This window comes from Astatotilapia calliptera, chromosome 9 (assembly GCF_900246225.1).
Source record: "Astatotilapia calliptera chromosome 9, fAstCal1.2, whole genome shotgun sequence".
Taxonomy (NCBI): Eukaryota; Metazoa; Chordata; class Actinopteri; order Cichliformes; family Cichlidae; genus Astatotilapia; species Astatotilapia calliptera.
In genome coordinates this window covers 15,732,068-15,757,745 of record NC_039310.1, presented here as the reverse complement: position 1 = coordinate 15,757,745, position 25,678 = coordinate 15,732,068, and the positions used below count along the sequence as shown (strand labels likewise).

The 25,678-nt window shown below is 39.6% G+C and overlaps 1 protein-coding gene across 2 annotated transcripts in view; it reads left to right on the top strand.

The window, feature by feature from the left end:
* The first annotated feature begins 1,458 nt into the window (after positions 1 to 1,458).
* The window catches only part of dok6 (docking protein 6), a 56,519-nt gene continuing 32,299 nt past the window's right edge, over positions 1,459 to 25,678 (top strand). The window contains exons 1-2 of one of the 2 annotated variants that reach the window (XM_026179448.1): positions 1,459 to 1,671; positions 1,759 to 1,848. In XM_026179448.1, the coding sequence (XP_026035233.1) occupies positions 1,537 to 1,671; positions 1,759 to 1,848 (225 nt within the window). In that variant the 5' untranslated portion in view covers positions 1,459 to 1,536. The remainder of the gene's footprint in view (positions 1,672 to 1,758; positions 1,849 to 25,678) is intronic. The other variant, XM_026179449.1, reaches the window with a different exon arrangement.

Here is a 25,678-nt window from a genome sequence, read left to right as displayed (position 1 = left end):
TGGGTGTTGTTAATGCTGGATTTCTAGAAATGAGTGATATTTGTAACATAAAAATGGTGGCACCATATTTGATCGTGTGCCCTGTTTACCTACCATAACAGTGATAGTCCATTTTTAGGCACCCACCAGATACATTTAAGGAGCCATAATTGTGTTATTTACTAACAAAAATACACTATTAAAATATAGACCAGTAAATGGTATATTTGGATGTTTCCTCTAATTTCTATAAGACTATACAGTGATCGGATGAGAAATGTAACCAATTTTCAACATTTTCAGACTAGAAAGGGTACAGTGGGATCTTTTTTCTGATGATCTTATAGTTTAACTACTTAAATTGCACATAATGGTGTTTATTTTTACTTAGTGTTATTATTTTAAATTAATTTAGTAATTGGGTATTTGTAATTTATTTAGGAAAAATTGGTCCCATCAGTAGTTATTATGTTGTTGTTTTTTAACTTGTCATATATTTACAATTCCCATGTCAGTGTATTTTGTTTTCAGTAGCTCAACACTTCAGTGTTATTGTTTTCCTTCAATTCTGGCTGGATATTGACAAAAACCTGTTTTTCTTTTGCAGCTGTCTGCTTGGCTCTTTTATGGAAGTCAACCTATCAAGTGCTGTGCCATAAAATAGAACAGCCTGTATTAAGGTGTATACACATGCTCAGTTCAGTAGGTGACCTGAAATGAACTTAAATCTTTGAAGAAAATATCATGTTACCATGATACAGCATGTTACTATGTTACTGCGAGGCAGCTGCCTGTGACTGGTCAGGGCTGTGCTTTAATATGTTTGTTACAGTTTTGGACATTTCCATTGTGAATGAAAAGAAAATGCTCTTAAATAAACGTTACTTTAAATTAATGTGTTTTTCTATGTTTTGTATATACACACTTTTTGGAAAAACGTATACCCTAAAAGGGGCTGAGGAACCATATTATGGTTATTTCACTGAACTAGATTTGCCATAAAAATTAAAATACAATTGGAAAAAGGCACACAAGTAAAAAAAAAAAAAAGTCATGTAAGATGCTCTAGGGGTGAAATTTTGAATTTCCATGTGTTTCCATGAGTAAACCATAAAGGGTTAAAGATCGTGCTGCCTGTCATGAAAAACATTATTTTATAAGGCTACAATAAAATGAGCACAATATTCTGAGACTGGGAGCTTAGTCCTGCTAAAATAGACTAACAGAGGAAATAGAGTCCAGCATTTTGGACTAATGCCAACTAATCCAGTAGACAACCATTACAGTTTCCACTGATTCCTCGGGGATATTAATCACAGTAGGTATGACTCCCACTAAGTGACTTTTTGAATTACAACGATTGCAAAAGGGAAAGCGAGAGGAAGGGGATTTCGTTTTTGAACAAAGTGGGCTTTTAATATGAAACTAAATAAAAATGACCCCCACCACCACCTTCCTCAGCACATATCCTCCACGCCCCCCTCGCCGGTGCGTGGTGGTGTGGTCCAGGAAGCGCGCCTCTGCTCTCCTCTCCGGCTGAAGTGAATCAGCTGACGAATGGTATCTCCCTCCTCTCCCGGATGGATCGCGCCGCTGAAGCCGGCCAACCCAAGCGTCATACTGGCTGACACCGGAGCAGGTTGCCCACCTCTCGCTCTCCTCCTGCTGGATGTCACACGGACCGAGCCTCAAGTAAAAGATTCCGCTACTCAAAATTAAAAAAAGAGAGAAAGAGAGAGGTTACTTTATTTTTCTTTTCTTATTCCTTCTTTCGGACAGGAAGCCGCCAGCTTCCCTCTCACCATGGCTTCTAACTTCAACGATATAGTCAAGCAGGGATACGTGAGGATACGGAGTAAGAAACTGGGGGTGAGTACTGTTGCACTTGCTGTATAGCGAGGCGGAGGAGAAACAGAAGGAGGAGGTAGTGTAGGAGGAGGAAGGAAGGAAAGGGAAGAGGACTTCCAGTTGTTTGCAGTCAAGGGCAGCTGGATTAAGAAAGAGGCTTTAATTGCTCCACGGGCAAAGCGTCCTGCTGTGAGCTCTTCAAGAGGGAAAACAGATTAGAGAAGCTCCAGCAGCCGCCAAGTTTCACTCGGTGCTTTCTGCACAAATACTTTGGAGGTGATGGTAAAGTCTGGGTGATTGACAGCCGGTGTCATGTGCCAGGGGTTTGTGAATCATACCCTGTGCTTGTTGTCAGCCATAACTTGGTTTTCTTCCAGAATGTTAGCCTGCAACTAGTCTTATGAATGTATAAGCTCGAAGAAAGGGTAACCAACTTGGTAGATTTAATCAGTAGATTATAGGGATATAAAAAATATGTAACGTTATAGTACGATTAGTCATATGGCATACATTCCTGTGTGTAATAAGGTAATGTTAGTCCCTTTATGGATGATGTATGGTAAAAATAAACACTCTTTCATACAGATGTTAAGATGGGAAATACTTGTTCCTACCTTTATCATACAGCACAGGCTGCGCTGTACTTTACCTCTCTTTCAGCCTTCATGAATTATTCCCAGCAGAATTGAAAAGTCTCATTGAAGTGCGCCTGATTCATTATGATGGCAGCTCCTCAATGCATTGATTAAGGATTTCTATTGAGATACAGAAAGGAGGAAAAATGGCTTGACTGCTTAAATTGAAATGAATGATATAGATTCAATTATGAGTGCCTTATTGTCTGACTCATAAAGCCATCTGCTTTTGTTCATACTTCCAGCTCATTACGCTAACAGAGCGGGCACACTCCCTCTACTCTGATGAAGTGTGATGATGGGGGCTAATGATGTCTGCCTCCCCTCATCATCACCTGGCTTCATCAACACTGTTCTGCCATTGTTTGCTGCTGTTCAGGATATCTTTGATTACTCTTTGATAGTAACAGTCGCTTTACAAGCCGCACGAAACAAATGAAGGAGCGAGACATTTCTCGTTGTTAACATGCAAATCCGCCTGCTCGCACACAGCTCAGTTGACTCAGTGTGTTTATTTCGCGCATATGCTATTAGTCAAATGTGGTCAGAAGATGTGGATAGCCTATGACTTTGCAAAGCAAGTGTGAGGACGCATGCTGTGTTGGCTGAGCTCGTGGTATGGATGCCATATCGCTGCCAGCTCCGCATCTCATCCTGCTGTTTGTGGAGAAAAGCAGTTTGTGTCCTGCTCGCCCACTCCCTCAGCCCTCCACCGCTTGCTGCTGTTTCATCATAGAAAAGTCATGCTGCGATCGCCTCAGAGCACCCTGGTGTGGGAAGATGGAATGCATTTATCTGTCCACGCTAGGGTTAGTTATTCCAGGACAATTCTCATTCGGAAACAGGCAGAACAAAACAACAAGAGCGAGCAGGATCGGGCATCTGTGTGCCTGAATCAACAGGCGATTTTTCTTCTTTTTCTGTTGCATTATTTTAAGTGTTCTTGGGAGGATTTGGAGAGGGATGAAAATGAAAATGTTATTCACAGTTGTCTAGAAATGTAAAAAAAAAAGTTGTTTTGCAGCTTTTCTCAACATAAACCAGAGATTCTATTAAGCTTAATTCATTATTTTTTCAATTTTCTTCCTGTTATCGATGACTCAACACCTCAGTAATGTTTATGTATGTAAAACAGAACACACGAGGAACGTACTGTACAGAGAGTCAGATTAGAAGGGTAAATGAATACACGTATTTGGATAGAGAGATGTATTTATCTCTTTGCTTCTTTGCGTTCTTCATCAATAAAATACAGGCAAATCTACATAATGGACCTCATTTCAGTGCAATTACACACAGCTCTGAAGTAATAAGAATACTTATTTCAGTATTTTGCAGTATTTTTCTTTATTTATATTTACTTCTGTTCACATTTTCTCCAACTGCATTCCTGCTGCAGCTTACCAGAACATGCAGAGCCTTTGTTTTATTTGAGCAAACTGTCTAACAGTTGTTCCACTTAATACTGTCAGACAACACGACAGTGTCTACACATGTGAAGAACTGGGACTGATGCCTTTTAGACATTTTTAGTGATCACTAAGGCAGTTTTCATTGTATTAAAGTATATTCTTGAATGCTAAATGTACAACCCAAATTGCGTCCCCAAAAAGCTGTGTAAAATGTAATTAAAAATGGAGTGCAATGATTTTCAAGTCTCATAAACTCACATTTTATTAAAAACAGAACATAGAGAACATAATTTGAGCTGAGAAAATGTACCATTTTATGAAAAATATAAGGGGGATTTAAATGTGATGGCATCAATGAATCTCAAAAGGTTGGACAGGGTCGCGTTTACAGCTGTGCAGCGTCCCCTCTACTTTAACCAACAGTCTGCAAAAGTTTGGTAACTTAGGAGAGCAGCTGCTGAACTTTTGCAGTTAAGTTTTCGTCTGATATAAGACTCTACCTGCTCAACAGTCCTGGGTTTTGTTGTTATATTTTTTTCATTTCACGATATGCCAGATGTTTACAACTGGTCTAGGACTGCAGGTAGGTCATTTCATCATCCACACTCTTCTACTACAAAGGTATGCTGTTGTAATACGTGCGGTATGCAGTTTAACATTTTCTTGCTGAAGTATGAAATGCCTTCCCTGAAAGAGATGAGAGCATATGTTGCTCTAAACCTGTATATACCTTTCAGCACGGATGGTGCTTTTCCAGATGTGCCAATGTATTGCCAAGTCCACAGGCACTAATGCACCTCCATACCATCAGAGATGCAGGCTTTTAAACTGAGCGCTGAACAAGCCAGATGGTCTCTCTTCTCTTTAGTTCATGTTTTCTATGAGCTTTAACCTGCATATATGGATATACACAGTGTTCCTGATCCCATGCAGTGATTTCCATGAAAACACCCTTTGCCGCTTGAGAGACCGAACATCACAGATATTGATTTTCAGCCTTTGCGCACAGAGATTTCTCCAGATTCTTGGACTCTCTTGCTGATATTATGTACTTTACATGATAAGATATTCAAAGTCTTTGCAATTTTAAGTTGAGGAACATCTGAAATTGAGCCACCATCTGTAGATCCAGGCTTTGGTAGATCATGTTACTGACCGATTGCTAAGTAAGCCAGTTACTTTCAAGCTGTTTCTTTTTAGTACCACCTACTTTTCCAGCTTTTTTGAGACGTGTTGTTGCCATCAAACTCAAAATGAGCCAATACTTAAAATGAAAGACTTAAACATTTGATATGTTTTCTGTGTTCGACTGTGAATAAAATATTTAGTTTATGGGATTTGCACATCATTGCATTCTGTGTCCTAACTATTTTGAATTTGGGGTTGCATAAACATTGGTGAAACAGCCTCTCGAGAATGTTGCTACAGTGAAATCTAAAAGTGGATGTAAATAAGGATCTACTTGGTCAAAAATACTTGACACAAGTTGACAGTTGACAATTTCTGATGCTCAGCTCTGAAAATATATCGAGCCCTGCCTGTCAGCAGGCAGCTTTTTTTTCTTTTTTTTTTTTGCGAACTGTCTCTGCTCTGCTTTAAGTCTAAGGTCGGAAAGGTTTCTGGTGTTTTCCTTCTCATGTGATGCTTGTTTAATGTTTTAAGTGCTTTAAAGGTCTCTGAAATATCACATATCAAGACTTTGCATCACAGTTGACCTTCTGGTGCTCCCACATCGGCCTCTATTGTAATGCAGTGCCATTTAAAATGTATTTTACTTTTTTAAATGTTTTTTTTATTATTATTAGAAACAGTCCAGTGGTTGTCCTTATGTGATAGGTGTTAAAGTGGCCACAGCAACACCAACAGCTTTGGCCGAACTCATCAGCATCACTCACTATGATTGGCTCATTTTCAAACCCCATCATGTGTGAAGGTTGAGGCCATGAGGTCAGGTCTGCTTCCTCTCTCGCCCTCTTTTTTTCTTATTGTTTTGGAGGCATTTTTTGTTTTTGTCCATGCACATGAATGTCAACGATTTCCTACATTAGCCAACGTCTTTGTCTCTGTGTTGGCTGAAGAGACAACGGTGCAGTGTTCTTGAATGCACAAGCAGTCGCTCTTTCCTTTCCTTTCTCACATCCCCCCTTCCCCACCTCTCTTCCTCACCTCTAAACCCATTCTCTCACCTCTCAGCTCCCAGTATCTCACCTGTACTCCCCATGCGGAGCAGTGACGCTCTCATCTCCTCTGCGCTATTTTATCTCCCTTGCTCTTTTCTTCCCCTTTATTTGGCTATCTCTCTTACCTTACCCCCTTTCTCCCTCACCTTTCTCTCCTTCACTGGTTTGTAGACAGCTGTGGGGCCGAGCACAAAAGCATCCTATTCATCACCCCGCGCTGCACCCTCCATAACCCCAACAGGCTATTCCCCCTGACACAGTGCAAAGGCACACACACACAGACACACACACACCAAGTTGGCTTGGTTCGACATTGAATTGGCACACACATGCACCCGACAAACAAGTAAACAATCTGCTGCCAGAGAACAGTGTGTGGATTCTCAATTAATTTTAATCCTGTGGCTTTGTACCATACAGTATTTTTTATTTTTTTTTACAACATGAAAATAAACTAAATCCTTACAAGAGCCAGAAACAAGTGAAGTGCTTCAGTGCAGAGAAAAGCAAAATCTAGCAGCGTCTAAGAAACAGCAGTAGCGATATTTCTGTCATCAAAACAGGTTCTTTGTTTCCTTTCAGTAAAAAACGGCTGATGCTATCAGTGGGATGGACTCCTCTTGAAAGGCTGAATAAGGTGACCTTTGAGTAATTTGTGTGTCAGTCTCAGTACAGTACATGTTTCCCAAGCTTAGGAACACTGCGGTAAATATAAAAGGTCAACTTGTGAATATTTTTCTCCTCCCCTCTGCGTCTGTCCAACTTTACTTTGAGTCTTAGCAAAAGCGGTCAATTTAAGTTTGCTGGAGGTGAGTTTGTCTGCCAGTCTCTGTATTCACAAACATGTTTTGACACTTCAAAGAAGCTGTAGAACAGATCCTGGCTCACAGGTAGTTGGGTAGTACTTTAAGAGGACACAGAGTGCTTCTCACTTCCTTTAAATAGTATTGGTTCTTACCACATGAAAAAAACAACAACAAATGACTTCTTTTTCATAAAACCTTAATTTTCTTTTGTTAGCACTAGATCACATGACTGCATGTTAGGTTAAAGTAGCCGCTCACATTGAACAAGCGTACTGTCATTATCATGTTTTTTTTCCTCTCTACTGAGAGCAGCCAAGGCAAAACAGTTAGCTGGAAGACGATATAAAGCTGCACAGAGCTGAGTGAGTGTAAGGAGTTATAATTCTCTGCGGGTATGTGACAACAAATGACCCCATTCACATTACACATATTCATTCAGTGAGCTGGAATAAGTTCCTGAGATTAAGAGTGCTGTTGGAAATTAAAATCAGCGAGCGTACCTTCGTTGTCCCGGACTGCACAATTGGTCAACTTTCACCTTTAAATTTAAGCACAAATAAAAAGATTGGACCCCGCAAACTAACTTCGATCTTTAAAGCACAAATAATATATAAGCTTTGCTGTTCGTGCACGTCATAATAGCAGTAATAAAATTGAGAGGGACAGCTCTAATGCCATCTAAGTGTATTTTTGAGAGTGCCTTGGTCCAAGCACAGCATTAAATGTCAAAGCAGAAAACACATTAAAAATGCATTATGTCTGGTCCGGAATGAGGAGTGAAAAAACAATCAACCAAAAAGTCTGAATATAAACAAATAATCAGTAAACCAATAATCTGGGCTGCAGACTGAGAGCTTAAGTTATTCATCATCCTAGCACAAGGATATCATTTGCAAAAAGATGAATACAGTCCTGTTTATAGATTTGCAGAAGTGATTTGAGGTCTTAAAATGAGTTTTTTATGAGTGAACCATTTTGCAATCTTGTGCATGCATACAGTTTGTTTTGTTGCAAATAACCCTTTGCGATCTAGAAACTCGAAAAAACAAGCAAACAAGTAACAACTGCCGGAGTTTATTGCGTCTTAGATTTTCACCACCTTTGGTGTTGGTGGGGGGAATTAGATTTCAGTGTTTGATAGAAAAGACAACGGAAAGATTTGTTAGAAACTGACAGAGAGGAATAATTTGTTGTGATTGAACGCATGACATTACATGGAGTAATACTTCCATCAGCCGCACTGGCTCGGGGGTTAGACACTAATCATGAATGCTTACTCATGGGATAAATGTAACATTCGTGAATCCATCCGTATTTGCAACACTGGGCAAGAAACGAAGGCTGGAAATAGAGCTGAACGGGAATTTCCATTCAGAGCTGAAAAGATTAGCAATTTCATTGTTTCGTCCAACAAAAGCAACCTTTTTTTTTTCTTCAAATATAACAAGACACTCTCCAGTTTCACCATCTCACATGTGACGAGCTGCTTTTGGACCATTTTATGCCTGCTTTCTATCAACAGCTGTGATCAGAGGTATTGCATTTTAAGGTTTTCCATCCATCAAATTTAGTACATCTTCTTAAAATGTGGCACAACTGTTTACTTGGTTTTAACAATGAACTAATTATAAGTTGGTCATCCATGTTAAGGCCGTGCTAAAACAAGATTTTTGGCTATGACTCAAAGATTTGTACTCTTGCTACAGCAATATCTCTGAAAATGGTCTAACTGGATAAAATTATGTCCAAAAGGTCAAACATCAACTTACTTTTCTGGCCATCATTCAGAGCCACAACTCAACAGCACAGAAGATTGTGGCCGTATTTCACATTTGGTTGGGTCTTGAATTAGAGACACTAATCTAAACATATGAAATTCTTTCAAAGTGGTTATATATTAAATCTATAGCTCTGGACAGATATTGATTTGTACTGGCTGGTAGAAGCATATAAGCACAAGGCGAATGGGATTGTGTTTTTCTTTTGGAATAAAATTTCCTCTGTGCTACCCAACCACATCTTTAGTAAAACAAAAACAAATGCTTCGCTTGCAGCTTAAAGTGCACAGGGATAAAGACGCTAACAACACAAACAAAGCACTTTTGCTCTTTTTTTAAACACTTAATATAAAAGAAGGGAAGAGTTGTTACTCTTTAAGTACTCCTCTGGACTCTCTACCCATCTCAGCGTACAGTCACTCCCTCCATTAGCTGTTATCAACGTCCCTCCTTTCTCAGTCGCCGCTGTTTTTGACTTACAAGTGGGTATTTGTGTCCAGTATCAGTGGCCTTTATGTGGAAAGCATGTATTGTGATGGTGTGTGGGTATGTCCCCCTCCCCTTATTGCCACACAAGCACCCACCAAAGCAGAAGCAAAGGAGTGGAGAACAATGTGTCTATTGTCCAAGATGGCACAGCCATTTAAGATAGGATCTTGCCACTTCCATGCACTCACTATTAACAATGACAGGCTGTCCAGAATGGTGGATGTCAGGAGATTTTTCATCCCAGGAACTGTACTTGTCAGTGGAGCGTAGAAAATACACTGTCAGCTGTGTTAGACTTGCAGCAATTGAGACTTCCAAACAACATGGATAAATGTGGCTGAGGTTGTGCAATGAAGTCAGGTTATATCAATTAGCAAATCAGTCATTCTTTACATCCAGTGGGCAAAAATTAGCCGCATTCTGCACTTCGTCTCTGATTGCCAAAGGAAATTGGAGCTGAAGAAGACAGAGGATTTTTAATATGACTAGTTTTGCTTATGATTTTATTTGTGCCTTGTGGGTGCATGCAGCCTACTTTTAGCTCCTCTTTTTTGTGATAGATCATTTTGGACTCAGTGCATTGACTCACAGATATGCAGAGCCATACGTTGTGTGTTCATTTCCATTGGTTTTCATCAGCTTCCTCCAATCAGATAAACCCCGAAGACAAATCGCCACCTCTTATTGGCCCTGATGAATTGCGTCTCTAACAAGATATGGGGAACAACAGCCCAACAATCATTATTCATGCTGAAAAATGGGCCTCTATTATATAGTCACGAATAGTCATGAATAAATCTTTGCCAGGACTTCACTTAAATATTTTCACATTATTGATTTCAGTTGTTCCTAATTATCAAAAGAGGTTTTTGTCATGGTAGGGGACGAATGCTATAACTAGTTTGTCATTAAAGCCACTCGAATGATTACGACCAGCAGAAAGGTTTTTTTTGTTACAAATATCCATTATATCAACACTGCTTTTTTTCTGCTACTCCTTTTTTCTCTCTCTATATATATATGACGTTAGATTGTCTGCTGGACTGTGTCTAGCACTTTAACCCAGACTGAAAAGTCTTCTATATATACTCACCGGAAACTTTATTAGTTACTCCCATTCAGCTGCTTTTTAACGCAAATATATAATCAGCCAATCACATAAGAGCAATTCAATGCAATTAACCATTTAGAAATGGTCAAGATGACCTGCTAAAGTTCAAACTCATCATCAGAATCGGAAATAAAGGTGATTTATGTCTTAAAGTTCTGCATAACTGCACAACTTTGAAACAGATGGGCTTCTACTGTGTGTAGAAGACACACAGTAGAAGATCGTAAAAAAGTTGCCCAGCCTGAGTCTTGATTTCTGCTGCAATATTCAGATTGTAGGGTTAGAATTTGGCATAAACATTATAAAAGCATGAATCAGTGCTGTCTTGTATCAACAGTTCAGGCTGATAGCGTTGGTATAAGAAAGTGGGTGATATTTTCTTGGTGCACTTTTGGTCCCGAAGTGCCTGCTGGCCCATCCCTTTATGACCACAGTGTACCCATCTACTGATGGCTCCTTTCAGCAGGATAATGTGCCCGTCCTCAAAGCTCGAGTCATCTCAAATTGGTTTCTTGAATATGACGAACAGCATAGCTTATGCAAATGTCACCAGATCTCGATCCAACAGAGCACCTTTGGGATGTGGTCGAACAGGAGAGTGTCATCATAGATGTGGAGCCTACAATACAAAACTGTAGTAACTGTTATGCCATCATAGACCGAGATCTCTGAGGAATGTTTCCACCACCCTGTTGAATCTATGCCACAATACTTACTCAATACTACAACACTACAATACTTCTATAATATATTTATAATTGCATGAATTTCCATGAAAATTGCAAATGCATGATCCAGGCATGTTATATACTTTAAAAAAATATCTATTGTCACAATGAGAGCTGCATTTCTGATTTTGAATGAAGTATTAATTAGCTTTATAACCTTTGCCAACCTTATTCTCTATTATGGTAAATTAATGCTGCTGTGCAAAGACCATTTAGAAAAAGTCAATGCAATAGAAGCTTAAACCAATCAAGCTAACACAGATAAATATATATTAAATAAATGGCAAACCATCCCATCTACCCATCTATCTTTACCTTAGCGTAAAGACAGCATGTTCCCATCTCTTCTTGGTTTAGTCTATTTAGCGATAATATATCCATTCTAGATCACATCTTTCTTTCAAGTGATACTTTTAGAGAAAATCTCAATAAAGAATAGCAATTTATTGAGATTCTCCTCCAAACTGCCTCAAGTCATGAACAGATTGGATGTTCCTGTAGAATCACTCAATGTGCTGTCATTTAACCCAAGGTATGTCTCTCAGAAGTGTTTTACAAGAGAACGTTGTAGAGATGTCTCAGTGAAATGAATTTTGCTTTAAACTCGAGCTTGTCTTGTGGCTGAAAATAAGAGCTATAATAATCTAATAAAGTGTTCACAGATACATGTATTCCTTAAATAATGGCTATAGTATGTTGCTCCATATCCAAGTCTATTTGATCAGCATCTCTCCCCGAAATTAGAGTGGGACTTTACAGTCCTCTGTAGTAGCTTTTTGCTACTTTGTGCAGATACACTGGAGACTCACCTATAAAACAACAGGCCTAGAGGAATCTGTCATAGCTCCATTAACACTTCTGCTTCAGCCTCCTCTTCTTACCTTCCTCCCCTCATTAATCAACAGACCAGCCCTCGGGGTGCAGCTCTGCAGCTACGCTCACTTTCAGTTTGTGTGTCCGTGCATGTGCGCATTGAGTATGTGGGCATTGTGTTTGCGTGCGTTCGCATGTGTGCATGGGTGACTTCACGTGGCAGCGTGTAAATGGCTAGTATCCAAAGGGAATTTACTGCTAGGTTTGTTAATTTTTGTGTCTGACTAGAAGTCAGAGATCCTGTGTCATCAGTCAGTCATGCTTCTGAAAGTGTTGCCAAATTCAGTTTAGCCATTGCGCGATCTAGAAAGGTTGTTTCAAATCCAATCTTCTGAAATGAGCTGTTAAAAAATGACATTTGTATACACGGATGCAAAAAAGAATCAGATGAAGTTATTCTTGGGGAGAAAAAGACACAGCAACCTTTTATGTTTGAATCACAATCTATAATGAGTTCTTCTCCTGCAGTTACCTTTCATCAGCCTGCTTGCCAAGCACATTCAGTACAGTGTACAGCCAAAGATAGCCTCAGCTGCGTGTGCGTATCTGAGCTAAAGGGCTTGTCTTTGTGTCTGCGTTCTTAATTTAATCACTGTGGCACATAGGTAAACATTATTATGGAGTTCTTTAATAAATATTTAAATATTACACCTGTTTTGCTTCAAATGCAGCCAAATAACCTTGTTGAATAATGAAAATTTTCCCATTCTGTCAAATAACACAATTTTTTTTACATGGCACTAATTGCTGGATGCTCTATTATTAATGCATTGTTCAAATAGCCTTGACCTTAGAGTCTCATGTACACTAAGGAAAAAGGAAGCAGCTCTTGTCACCCAAAGGTGTGGAAGCTCGTTCTTTCCTGTTTATTTGTGGCTGAGTTTGTACACTCTCCTTCCCTCCCTCTTTCTTTCTCAAGGGAGTTCTTTTAATAGTAAGGAGGTGACAGTTTACCTCTCGCTGAGCTCCGTGGTGACAGTTTGGTACCTGCCCAGCTCGGCATGAAATGCCTCGACTGCCTTGCCTTCAAAAGCAGCCTGCTCTTAAAATTTGCACTCCCGTTCTAATGAGCCAAAATGACCTCAAGTGTAGGCCAAAGCAATCTGATCCCATTCCTATTAAACAGCTTTAATATTTCCGTGAGAATTATTGTTCAGGGAATGAATTTTGGGTAAGGACTGCCAAGGGAAATGGAGCACACAATAGTAGCCTTGGCAGTAGCACTTTGAGTGGATCATTTAAAGGTCATAATAGAGAAAATAGTGGCTCTTAAGAGTCATAAAACCATAGAAAACATGCAGTTATTGGACCAACTTTAAAGTTAAATATAAAATAAAAGAAAGAAAGGGAAGTTAATGTGTCAAACTCTTGACCCACGATGTACGCTGGCGGATTAGGATTGAAGTAATTTAACAAAAAGTAAGTTTGAAGTTTAGAGCAGGGACTAGGGCGCGCATTAGCTGCTGTTACACCCCCTCCCTATTTATACACATACACCCCCCTCCCTTCCCCTTACGTTCCCAATTGTTCTCTTTCATTTCAGAGAAATGTCTGTTGGGCAAAGTGATAATTGCATTCCTCAATGATTTCATGCTGAGACACAGAGTGACACTGAATCGTAGCCCACTTATTCCAAGGGAGTGTGTTCTTTGGGAGGAAATGAGACAAAAACAATATGACAAACTCCATCGGACCCCGTTCTTTGACATAAAAGTCCGCATTTTCCTCTCTTGCACACGCGCGTTTATTCCCCCCAATGTCCTCTTTGATTTCGCAAACCTAAATGTGGCTGAGTCAAGTTAGTTCCAGCAACACAAATCTCTTGCTTTCTGGTTGTGAGGAAACGGTCGTTGCAGACACAGAGCTCGCTGCTTCCCCGGCTAACCATATCAGAGAAGCAGCCTGAACATCAGTGAGCGAGTACCTCTTTAGAATTAATCCTCGGGGGGAATGAATGCACCAATGCATGAGGATTACTTGCTTTTAGGGCTTCTGATGAAATTCAAATAACAAACGCTTGCACAAAGTGTCCTGGAAAACACTTGGCGTTTCGTAATATCCTGCTAAACATGCAAATATTCGGTGGAACGCTGCACAGTGGTCTGTGCCTCATTTGATTTCACAGTCTTTATTGATATGATAATCAAGTGGTCAGCTAATGGTAATTAAGCTCAATTGGTGGAGTTGGATCATGGTTGTGGGAAAGGGAAAAAAAAAGCTGCTTTCATCCCTTTACTTTATATCCTCTTCCCACAACATCTAGTCGGTCACTTCTGAGGCACTGTATTTCTAACAGCCCCTCACCTGTTGGCCTAGATGCTAATTTTGCCGGTCTTGAAGCTGGCGGCGACGAGAGCACCAACATACTAAAGTGGAAAATAAGGCTTTGCCTACATTACATCAAGACCTCAGTAGATTTTTGTGCTTTTTCTGCATTCAGCCCATGCCCTCCTTCATTTATGGATTTAGTTCAGTTTAACATTCAGCCTGGCTACTGGATGCATAGCGCTGGACAACTTATTCTAGTGTTATAACAAAAATAACACTGCGTCGCATTGTTGCTCTCTGTCTGCAATAGCCTAAGTAGGCTTGTTGGTGAGGCCCACAGTCAGATTCTTCTTTGTCTGTGTGTTATTGTCTGTGAAAGCTCCAGCCTTGTACATGGATTAAATGGAAATTGTAGTGTGTGTGTGTGTGTGTGTGTGTGTGTGTGTGTGTGTGTGCAGAGGATTGCTGACTTAAGCTGTAATACATAAAGAGGTTTGGATGAGGGATGGTTTAAAGAGCAGGCAATAGTCATAATGATGACTTAAAGCAAAATTGGCCCGACAAAAAAATGTTTTACACATGCATGCAAGTCCAGCACTGCTTTGAACGCTATAGCCAACAGTGTCTGCCAACCTCAGTGTCACATTGAAATCAATAGCAGTTAAAATATACGATAGCATAACTTTGCTGCAGCAAGGAAAGCAACATTATAAAACTGTATTGGTAGATTATGGTCTTATGATCACAGTGTAACGCTTTATTATCTGCTTTCTTAATAAAACAGCGTTAAGTCTCCGTGAATCCGCTTGACACAAGCAATGCGTCACCCTGTTTACACCACAGGAACATTTCCCCACTACTTATCTTCACTCTTTCTCATACCTGGGAGAGAAACTTCAATATTGACCCACATCTCCTTCAGAATAATTTGGCTGCTATTTTTGTGCCGTGCTTTAAAAAAAGAAAAAGAAAGGGGGAAAAAAAATGCTCTGCAACAGTGGCTCTGACGCCTGAATCCACACAGTGTGTGACATTTTAACTAATGTTGTTCTGCTCAAGGCTGCGCAGCCCAGCATGGGTCAAACATCTCCCTTGTCTCTCTCTCAGTAATAAGAAATCAGCAGTAGAAACACTTTCTCTGCGCCCAACAGTCTTATTTGCATGAGAATTGGAAAGATTTTTTTTACTAAGACTGTTTTCTGGCTTTCTAGGATGTGAAAAACACTAGTGTATGTCAAGTGGCAACCTCTCTTTGGAGTTCCTCGAATAGCCTCTTGAGGCTTGCCCCAAAATTGACTCACTCCTCATAGACTTCCATATTAAAATGTTCAACAGCAACATGTTTTCCAGCCTGATACAGAAATGTTTTTTGGTCTCCATAGCTTTTTTTCTGCCTCATCACTCCTGTAAAAGGTCCACATTTTAATATAACTTACAACATTTTATCATTTTAGATGGTTTTTATTAGTGATGTGGCCACTTTAACTGTCATTTCATCTATTCAGCAGTCTTACTAAAACACTGAGCTGACATTTTCTTTTAATCCAAAGGTACCAGCTTCTTCTTTAAGGTGCTCCCTTTAGGGGATCATCTTCCTCCAGCTCACCCAATCCCTACTGTCCTCCTCTGTCACACCAACCCTCTGCATGTTCTCCTTCACTTCTTCCATGACTCTTCTCTGTGGTCTTTCTCTTTTCCTCCCACCTGGCAGCTCCATTTTTAACACCTTTTGTCCAGTATATCCACTGCCCCCCCCCCCCCCCCCCCTCCCGCACATGTCCAAACCATCTCAGCCTTATCTCTCTGCCTCTGTGTTTGTGACTCCCAACAAAAATCTTCATCTCCATCTTCTGCCTTTTTGTCAGGGCCACCGTTACCAAACTATACATCACAGAAGGTCTCACTAATCTTGTAAACGTTCCCTTTCACTCTTGCTGCTATCCTTCTTTCACAAATCACCCCTGGCACTCATCTCCACCCACTCCACCCTGCCTGCACTCACTTCTTAACCCCTCTTTTGTACTGTCCACTGCTCAGAATGCTTGACCCCAGGTATCTGAACTCATCTACCTTTATTACCTCTGATCTGTGCATCTTCACCTTTCTGCCTGCCTCCTTCTCATCACACACTTCCATCCTGTCTTGTTTCCACTGACTCATTCCTCTTATCTCCAGAGCATACCTTTACCTGTCCATCCTCGCTTCTGCCTGCTCCCAAGTCTCATTGCTGATCATCAGTGTTGTCTGCAAACATCATAGTCCACAGAGACACCATGAATCGGTAAACTATGGATACACTTTGGTAAACAAGCTAGTGAGGCTGTTAGCTGTTAAGTCTCCAGCCTTACTTTCTCATTGAAATGCTGTCAGATCCATATTTGACAAAACTTAGTTGAACAAGGTCAACCAGTTCAACTGATTGTCATCACATATATGTAATAAATCTATAACCAAGCAGCAACTTAGTGGAATTAAGCTTGTGGACATGATTAAAACACCTGCTGAAGCTCAAACTGGGGTTTTCCCGCATAGTCATCTCTAGGGTTTACAGAGAATGATCTGAGGAAAGAAAAAAATATCCAGTGAGTGGCAGTTTTCTGGATAAAGAGGACTTGTTGATGCCAGAGGTCAGTCGAGAATGCTTTGACCTAATAGGAAGACAACAGTGACTCAAATAAGCATTCATTACAGCCAAGCATCTCTGAACACTCAATGCATTGAACCTGCAATTGATTATCATACATTCTTATATAGTTCTATATTGTGTATTTTGTTGTACAGTTATTTTATTTTCAACTTTAATTTATATATTTTATCTTATTCTTCCCAGTTAAATTTACCCTTCATTCTAATTTGTGTTGTACAGTTATTTCATTTTTAACCTTAATTTATATTTTATTCCTTCCTAGTAAATTTACCCTTTTTAATTTTTCATATTTATTTCCTATCTTATTCATAGCCTTTTCCTTTTTTGTTTTCTTTAGGTCACGAGCAGTTGTCCAAGCATTTCACTACATATCGTACTGTGTATGACTGTGTACGTGACAAATAAAAATTTGAATTTGAATTTGAATTTAAACGCAAGTATTGTTGCTGACCATGTCCAAATCCTTTTATGAGCACATTTGGGGTGTTGTGAAATGGGAGATTCACATCAGGGATTTGCAGCTGAGAAACCATCATCAGTGTGATGGTATCATGTCAGTGTGGACCGAATTCTCTGAGGAATTTTCCAGCACCTTGTTGAATCTGTGCTGTGAAGAGTTAAGACAGCTCTGAAGACAACAGTGATTCCAACCCAAGATGTACCTAATAAAGTGACTGTAAATATGTTATGTCTGTGATTCAGATTCTTTTAAACCTTACGTAAAAGAGGTCGCTATCAATAATTGTTCTTAATGTTTTTATCTCAAGTTCTATTTAAAAGTATAATTTATCTTAATGGAAAGCTGCAGCCGGTTGCTGCTGTGGCTCAGGTCTATTCTTTTTCAGCAGCTGCTCTCACCACCCTTCTGCTCTCCCTTGGACTCTCTATTTGCTGCTCTTTTTCTTATTTTTTCTATCGCCAGGCCTTATCCAATTTTCTCCATTGCTCTCTTTTATTACTGTCCATTACATGCTCTTTTAATACCGCCTGCCCTTGCGTTCTTTGTCATATTGGGTAGACGGACCCCTTGCTTTTGGCGAGGAATCAGCTGGAACCTGTTGTCCGTCATATTTCATGCCACATTGTGACTGGGATCCAGTTTTCAGCTATGAATACTCGACTATGAATACTGTGCGTAATAGCACACAGACATGGCCAAGGCTTTAACAAATGAAATAAGAGTTGCTAATACTCTGATATTACATTTTGGGACCAGTTTGGCTCATGAATGTTTGATGAGAATGTCCAATCATGCATAGACAGAAGAAAGAGATGAGGAATGGGAGAGGAGAAATTTAGAAGAGAGGGACAGGCAAGAGACAAATCAGGGGCTTGGAGAGAAAGTGAGGAGGAGAAGTGTGTGTATGTGTGTGTTTGGGATGGAAAAGGGGGAAGGTGGGGGGCAGTGATTACTTGCTGCTGAGGTAGCACTGCATTACACATGAGGATTTGGAATGGCCCAGATAAAGTAATCTATGATTAACTGGGGCGCGGCTGGCTTGCCACCCTGCCAACAGCTGTAGTCAGGGGCGAATTACAAAATTATGGGATGTCCAAACATTTCAGATGCGGCGGGAAAAGTATTTTGGTACAGGAGGCGAGAAGGTTGGGTGGGATGGGAGTTATGCATGAGGTCAAAGGTGACAGCCAGCGGCTAGAGGAGAGAGTGACAGAGGGCGCGGTGGTGCAATTAAGAGAAATTTTGTTGCAACCTTTGAATTTGGCTGAGAATTGTCAAAATGCCGGAATAGTCCTGGGAGGATTTTGGGAGGGGAGCCGCAGGCCGGGGTCGTGGTCGGAGGAGTGATCGCTGCGATGATTGCTGTAACAACTGTCCGACGGGATAACAAATCAAATTAGAAAGATGGACACCCCAGCACAGACCCTGCCGCCGTCTGAAATTGATTGCTAGCACTAGGAGCTGATATTGCGTGGTCTGGTCTGTCATAGTCCATCAGGCATCATTATCACCGAGGGAACAGTAAACCTTATGCAGAGCTGAATGAGGAGGGAAACTTCATCCACACCATGCTGCTGGCAAATTAGACAGAAAACAACAACACAGACAGAACAGTGCTTTTCCCAATATTTGTTTCTTAATGTGTTCTTATCATTTCAAGGTCAAATATAATTTCTGTTCGGGATGCTGTAGAGCAAAATTTTCCACACCTAAGCTGTGGCTAAATCCGGTCTGTTACTATTATGTCTAAGTGTCGCGGGCCTACCTTGATTGCAGGGCTCTTATGTCTTGTATTGCCTGTAAGTACAGCAGCAATCATCTTTAAATCATAGTTTGTAAGATATGAATCATCAAGAGGGTACAAACCCTGCCCACATTTGTCCCATCTTTCATCGAGTATCTGAGGGATAATAAAAGCATTTGTGCCTCTGAGGTATTACGATCGTGTTTCAGTATTCACTAGTTCTCCCAATCTAACAGTCAGCTATTTTTATTCCGCTGTGTGATTAGTCATTTAGCTGAAGCGAGCTGTCATTGGAAATCATTTTCACGTCTTTAGACAGTTCCTCAGTTCATCCAAATAACGAGTGATTTTGCCTGTGGGGGGAATAGGGTTCATATTTTATTGAGAGGCGAGACAGTTCCTCAATAACGTCACAAGTTTGATAATGTTCCATGAAGTGAATGGACTTTGTGTTCGAGGCCACTTACAGAAAATGTCTGCGGCTCAAAAGATGGCTCATTACTTCGTTCCATGAGGTGTCTGAGCTCTTAAATTCTTTTTCAGGCCTGTCAGTCAGGGCTTTATACACCCCTGCAGCTAAAAATCCTAGCGGATAGGAATCCAAGTTGAACTTTAAGGTATTTATGGCTACATTAAATGTCACTACATCATAAAGCAAAGTTATTTTATAGATAGACAGATCTGTTCTCAGCTTGCCTTTAAACCATGAGGAGTCTGCTTCCATGCGATCACACTTTGGCTCTGGTACTTCTTCCTGTTTCCTCATGCAAATCTCAGTTGTCGTACTCAATTTTGTACATTTATGGGGGTAACAAATCCACAGCTTTGGAGATCCACAGTTTCGGTCCATACCTCGTAATTTAAGTGGGATCCATAGGAGGAAATTAGGAAATGAACCTCATTTTATCACATGCATGATTACTTGATCACAATGAAATCAGTGAAGGAACAAAAAAACAAACCAGACCATACTATTTCCACTCCAGGCTTTACTTGAGGGACCTTTTAAACATAAATGCTTTAACAAGACTATCATCCTTTAACCTGGAGCTACTGACGACTCCAAAAGACTAACCGTCCTCTTCATCCTCCTGCTCTTTGCATCGACTGTTTAAAACAACATGTAGGACACTTAAACTGTCTGTTCCAACACAAAGCTTAACTAGCAGAGTTGTCCCTGCAGTTACACAGCTGAAGGGAGTCCTCTCTTTATCTGACTTGGCTGTCACATAATCCCCTTGACGTGTTTGTGTTTACGTCCATGAACTGAGTTTCTGCACTTAACTTTTACAACGTCTCTCCGTCACATGGCCAGCTATGTTAGTGAAGTGGGATGGCAGTGTAGCATGGAAAAAGGCAATCACAAGACAAGATTATTGAGGTTTGTATTGCAGGTTCACTAGCATTGCACCCTAAATACAATTCATACCAGCTATGATAGCACAGCTGGTGTGAATTGCATGCTTTGCGGTATGAGTCTCTGCATGTGTCATCATGGCAAAATGTTGTTCTGGAAAACGGATTGCTGCTGGAATTACAGTGGAGGGTTTTTCCTGACTTAGGATGCACCTTTGGGGGTGACAGTAAATGCAGCAGTAAGCATGAGATTGTTTTTAGCAATTGCGCAAATTCAACATAATTCTGTTCCTCTTTTTTTTTTATGACAATTTGATAAACAAAAGCCCCATTATACTTAAGTAAATGAAACCTCAATTAAAAAGATTTGAACAGTGGTGATTTTCCTGTGGTTCTGACTAAAACCTCTTTAGGGGCGTCAAAAATTCCCATAAGCAGGAAAAAATAAACATGCAGAGGCAGTTAGGAGTTTGGCAGCTGTTTCTATGGCTGTCTGTGGATAGACAGTGTTTTGCAACACTTTATTATTTCTGAAGATTAAAGATGGTTGTAGTCCCTGTAAGTCTTGAGGACACGTCTAATGATGTAGTAGTGACTATTAAGCAGTTTAAAAATGCATTCAGCCTGATGACTCCTCTCACATTATTTAGTGCATTGCTACCAGCTAAGTAGAAAATCTACTATATTTTATTTGTTGAGAGCCTGCAGTGTGGTGAAAATTACACATTTGCTCAAGGTCAATCCTACTAAGCCAGTGCTGTAAAAAGCCATTTTCAAGATATTCTATTATTCATCATTTTTAGCAGAACTGAAATTATGGCTTACCCACTCCACAGCCAATTCACTGCTTATTTCACAGGTTGCCGAAAGTCATCCTAATCAAAGATCTTGAGCACTTTGAAGCAGGTTGTCATCAACAGTTTGCATGATATCACTCCATGTATTCTTTCCTGAATCCTTATAAGAGGAAGGATACAACTGACTGTTCTTCATGGTAGAAAGCTTACATGGATTAGGAGCTTAGCCTTTCTTTTTGTAGATCCAGACTGTTGCATTATAACTGAAGAGTTTGGCCTTTTTCTTTTGCTTTTTTTTCCATCTGACCTCAAAATATGTGCCTTAACAATGCCCCCATATGTTATTTTTGTTGTCACTTTTTTGAAATGCAACCTCTTTTTGCCTACTCATTGTTACCAACTTAGGAAATGACAAAAGATCAAGGTCCTGTGGACAAACTCAGTAGGAGAGGTTTTTTCTGACCTTTTTGAACAGATATAAATAGACCTTCTGTTTATTTATACGTATTGTAAGATGGAAAATGCATTTTGTGCAGTGTTCAGTGCTATTGAAAATGAAGAACCTCTCATCAACATGCTCTCATGAACAGCGTTTCTACAATTTGCCATGCAGTTACATGCAATTCAAAAACAAAGTTTTGTTCCATATTTTTGTCTAAATTCATGAGACAACTTGAATTCATTTAAGGGTTTTGGATGTGTCTTTGGAGGACTCTTAGACTCTTAGAGTCAACCTCTGAGATTTCTTTTACTTTTTGGGTAAATTCAAAGTTCTTATAGTTAATAAATTTTTTAGATTTGTTGATGAAATACAATAAAAGTTGGTATGAGGTGATAAATCCATCATTTTGCAATAATTCACATTTAAATATATCTACAAAAGCCTATTTTAAACCAATAATCAAAAGATTTCTATTTGCTTTCTTCTGTTTTTGGTATGTTAATTTATGAATAAAGAGGACAGCTGCACACATACACACATATTACATAAAATCGTGGGCAACTTGTGTTGAAAAAATAATTTTCTTTCATAAATCATTCCAAGATCGTGTTAATGAAGTGTTAAATTTTTAATGACCCAATCTCGTCTGGATTCCAGCGGCCCTTTGGGTTCATCTCGCAGCCCCAAATTTAAATGAATACACAATAAAATGACTGCCTTAAATCTTCATATAAGCCTTTTCATTTTTTTCTGACCTTAGCAGGCTGATGGATATTGGGGTTCACTGAAAGCAGCATTTTGATCAGTGGGTCGTATTAATAAGAGACTACCATACAGGTCTGTATTTAATATATCTGAAAGCATTCTCAAAGCTGCCAATCAAGATTACGGGAAAGGTTCAGACACCAGATTTCAGTTAAGTCCTTGTTGAAGCTGAGGAGGTGCATGATAATTAGACTTGCTCTTTACTCTAATCTGTAAAGCTGAACAAATCTATTAAGACCTCGGTGTGTTCTCAGAATACTGTAAACTAATATGAGGAGAGCCTCTGTTGCTCTGGATATGTAGGCTATTTTCAGTGACATCTGCGCCATGACTACTACTTTACTGACAGGTAGATCTGCTTCTGGGACCCTTCTGAAACGCACCCCAGTGCATCTGGTGGAATAGTAAGCATTGTCTTGAGTGGGCGCGATCAGCTCCGGTGGCTGTGTCAGAATGCACTGCAGCTGTGCCTGGTGTATTTTAGGGTTTACTTACAATTGCAGCAGTTGAAGCCGTTTTATAACACAGATCAGTGAGCCTAAGATGCAGTAAGTGTTTTTGGACATTTGACCCATTTTTTGTTTGTAATTTTGTCTCTGTACACCACCACAGAGGATCTAAAATTAAACAACCAAGATGTGATTGAAGTCCGGACTTTCAACTTTAATTCCAGGGATTTTATAAAAGTACTGCATGAACTGTTCGCGAATTACGGCCATTTTTATAATATAATTCCCTATTTTCAGACGCTCAAAAGTAATTGGACAAACTAACATAACTTTAAAGATAAAGATTATTTTTAATACTTGGATGAAAATCCTTCCTGGTTCCTCCTTTGAGATGCTCTGCTGGGCTTTTACTATAGTCACCCTGAGTCGCTGCTTGTTTGTGGGCCTTTGACGTCAGTTTTGTATTTAATAACTGAAAAGCATGCTCTGTTGGGTTGAGATCAAATGTCTGACTTGGCCATTAAAGATGATCTAATTTCTTTGCCTTGAAAAACTTTTGGGTTGCTTTTTGCAGCGTGCAATGGGGATCATTGTCCATTTGCACTGTAAAGCGCTGTCCATGGCTGAATGTGAGCAGAGAGTATAGCCCTGCAGACTTCATAACTCATCCTGCTGCATCGCATCATCAACAAAGGCCAGTGGAAGTAGCATATGCCCATACCATGACACTGCCTCCTCCATGTTTGGCAGATATTGTGGCTTGCTTTGGATCATAAGCTGTTTCTCTCCTTCCATACTTTTCTTTTCACATCAATCTGCACAACTAAATCTTTATGGCATCTGTTCAAATACTTTCTAGACCTGCAGAGGTGTTTTTACAATTGCTAGCTCACAGTGGGCTGTCTGATTGTTGGGGTTTTCTCTGAATAACCGTACAATATAAACAGTCTTAAGGTGACTGTTTGGCCTTAATCAAATAAAATTGAACGGATTCGAAAACTGAAATAATTCCTAAAGTTTTTATTAAAAAACAGTTTTTTAAAAAAAACAGATGGCTTCCTTCACTTACACCGACATGACTGTGTAAGTGAAGGAAGAATGAGGTCTCTCCGGACCTCATTCTCCAAGTTTCAGGAAACGGCTACAGAATGCAAGTTCAAAACTTAGAATAAAGTCCAGATCTTGCATGTGCTTCATTTGTTAACAAATAACAAGGGAACAGGCCTCACCTGGCCATGAAAATACTTGTCAGTCCAATTACGTTTGAGCCTCTGAAAATAGAGCACTGTGCATAAGAATGGATCTAATTCCTAAACAGTTAATGCTAATTTGTCAGACGCCTTGAATTCAAAGTCTGCACTTCAATCAGATGCTGGTTGTTTGATTTAAAATCCTTGGGGCTGCAGAGGCAAAAATACAAAAATATGGGTCATTGTCCAGAAACTCATGGACTTAACTGTACATTCAGGTCCATAAGGTTTTGGATAATCATAATGAATAGTTTTTATTTTTATCACATTGAACATACAGACTTTATTTTAACATGAATTAATATTCACAGGAAATTTTTTTAACCAAACCTGGAAGTGCTAATGCTTTGAAACTCTCCTAATTTAAAACAAAAATTAATGTATTCAACTTTTTATTTTAAGCCAACATTTCTTGAGTCAGAATTAAATATAAAGCTGAACAAAAGATGAGTTGTTTCGACTAAATTCCTGCATGACTCTTTTTTTTTTTTACAGTGCATAAATTTGCGCCCTGGTGTAGTCATCAGGAGACGTGGTATCTCTGTCAGCAGACGGATGACACACTTGATGTGGCGGCTTCTCTCTGTTTTTAGATTCAGTATTTCGGTGCCTGGATATTAAAACCCAAACAGGTTTTGAGGATTAAAACCGTCTGTTTTACAGCTCAGAATAAGAAAATTGGTACCAAATGTAATCTTGTTGATTTATTCTGTGCCAACAGGCAAGAAACCTAGTTATTGTGTGGTGAATGCCATCGCATGCTGCTTTTTATGATGATAATAAAGCACATTTAGTTGCCATCTTAGACGACGCAAAGAGACAGACTTACAGTTTTATTTTATTGCACATTTTTCCTCCCAAACTTTTACCCCTAAAAGTAAAAATACTCGTTCAGGTTAAACCATCAAGACAATAAAACTGATATTTCCTAGTTATTATTATGCAATAAGTCTAATGGGATTGACTTCCCACCTTCACTGAACAATATGCAGCTTAACCACTTTGTCTCTCGTCACCACTGTGGCAGCACTGTTGCTTCTACCCTTTAAAGGTTTATGTAAGTGAAGCCAGAGTCTCTTTATGAAATAACTCATCATTCTTGCTGATTTGCAATCTCTTTCCTGATTGGAATAAATTGGACTGATTGAAGGCGATGTCATTTCTGAAAGCAAGAAGTAGATTAACTTGTTAAAAGCAAGTGATTTGATGCACAAGTGACTTAACGTCAAGAGTCAATCACAATTATGCTGTCAGTAAGCAATCAGAATAACTGAGGATGAGGAAGCAAAGTTGGCAGTGCTCAAAGCGGCATGCAGTTGCTTATTTGTTATAGGTTTCTGAAAATCTGTGTAGTGCAAGCTTTGCCTATTTTGTGTAATTAGCCTCAGGTATTTAGTGGAGATGGATCTGCTCTAACTAATCGCTAATCAGAGAACAACTCAAAGCAAATCAAGGTTGAATTATTTTCTCTAGAACTGTCTTCATCATTGCATTTTTTTTTTTTAAATTCCCTGAAACTGGTTACCGGTAATTGGTTTCTTGTGCCAGGCATTGTATTCCTCACTGTTCTGGCATTAAATGAGTCACACCAAACCAGCAGATAGTCTCATTCACGTCTGTGTAATTACAATCAGTGTAGGAGTGTCTCTGAATAAGACCCA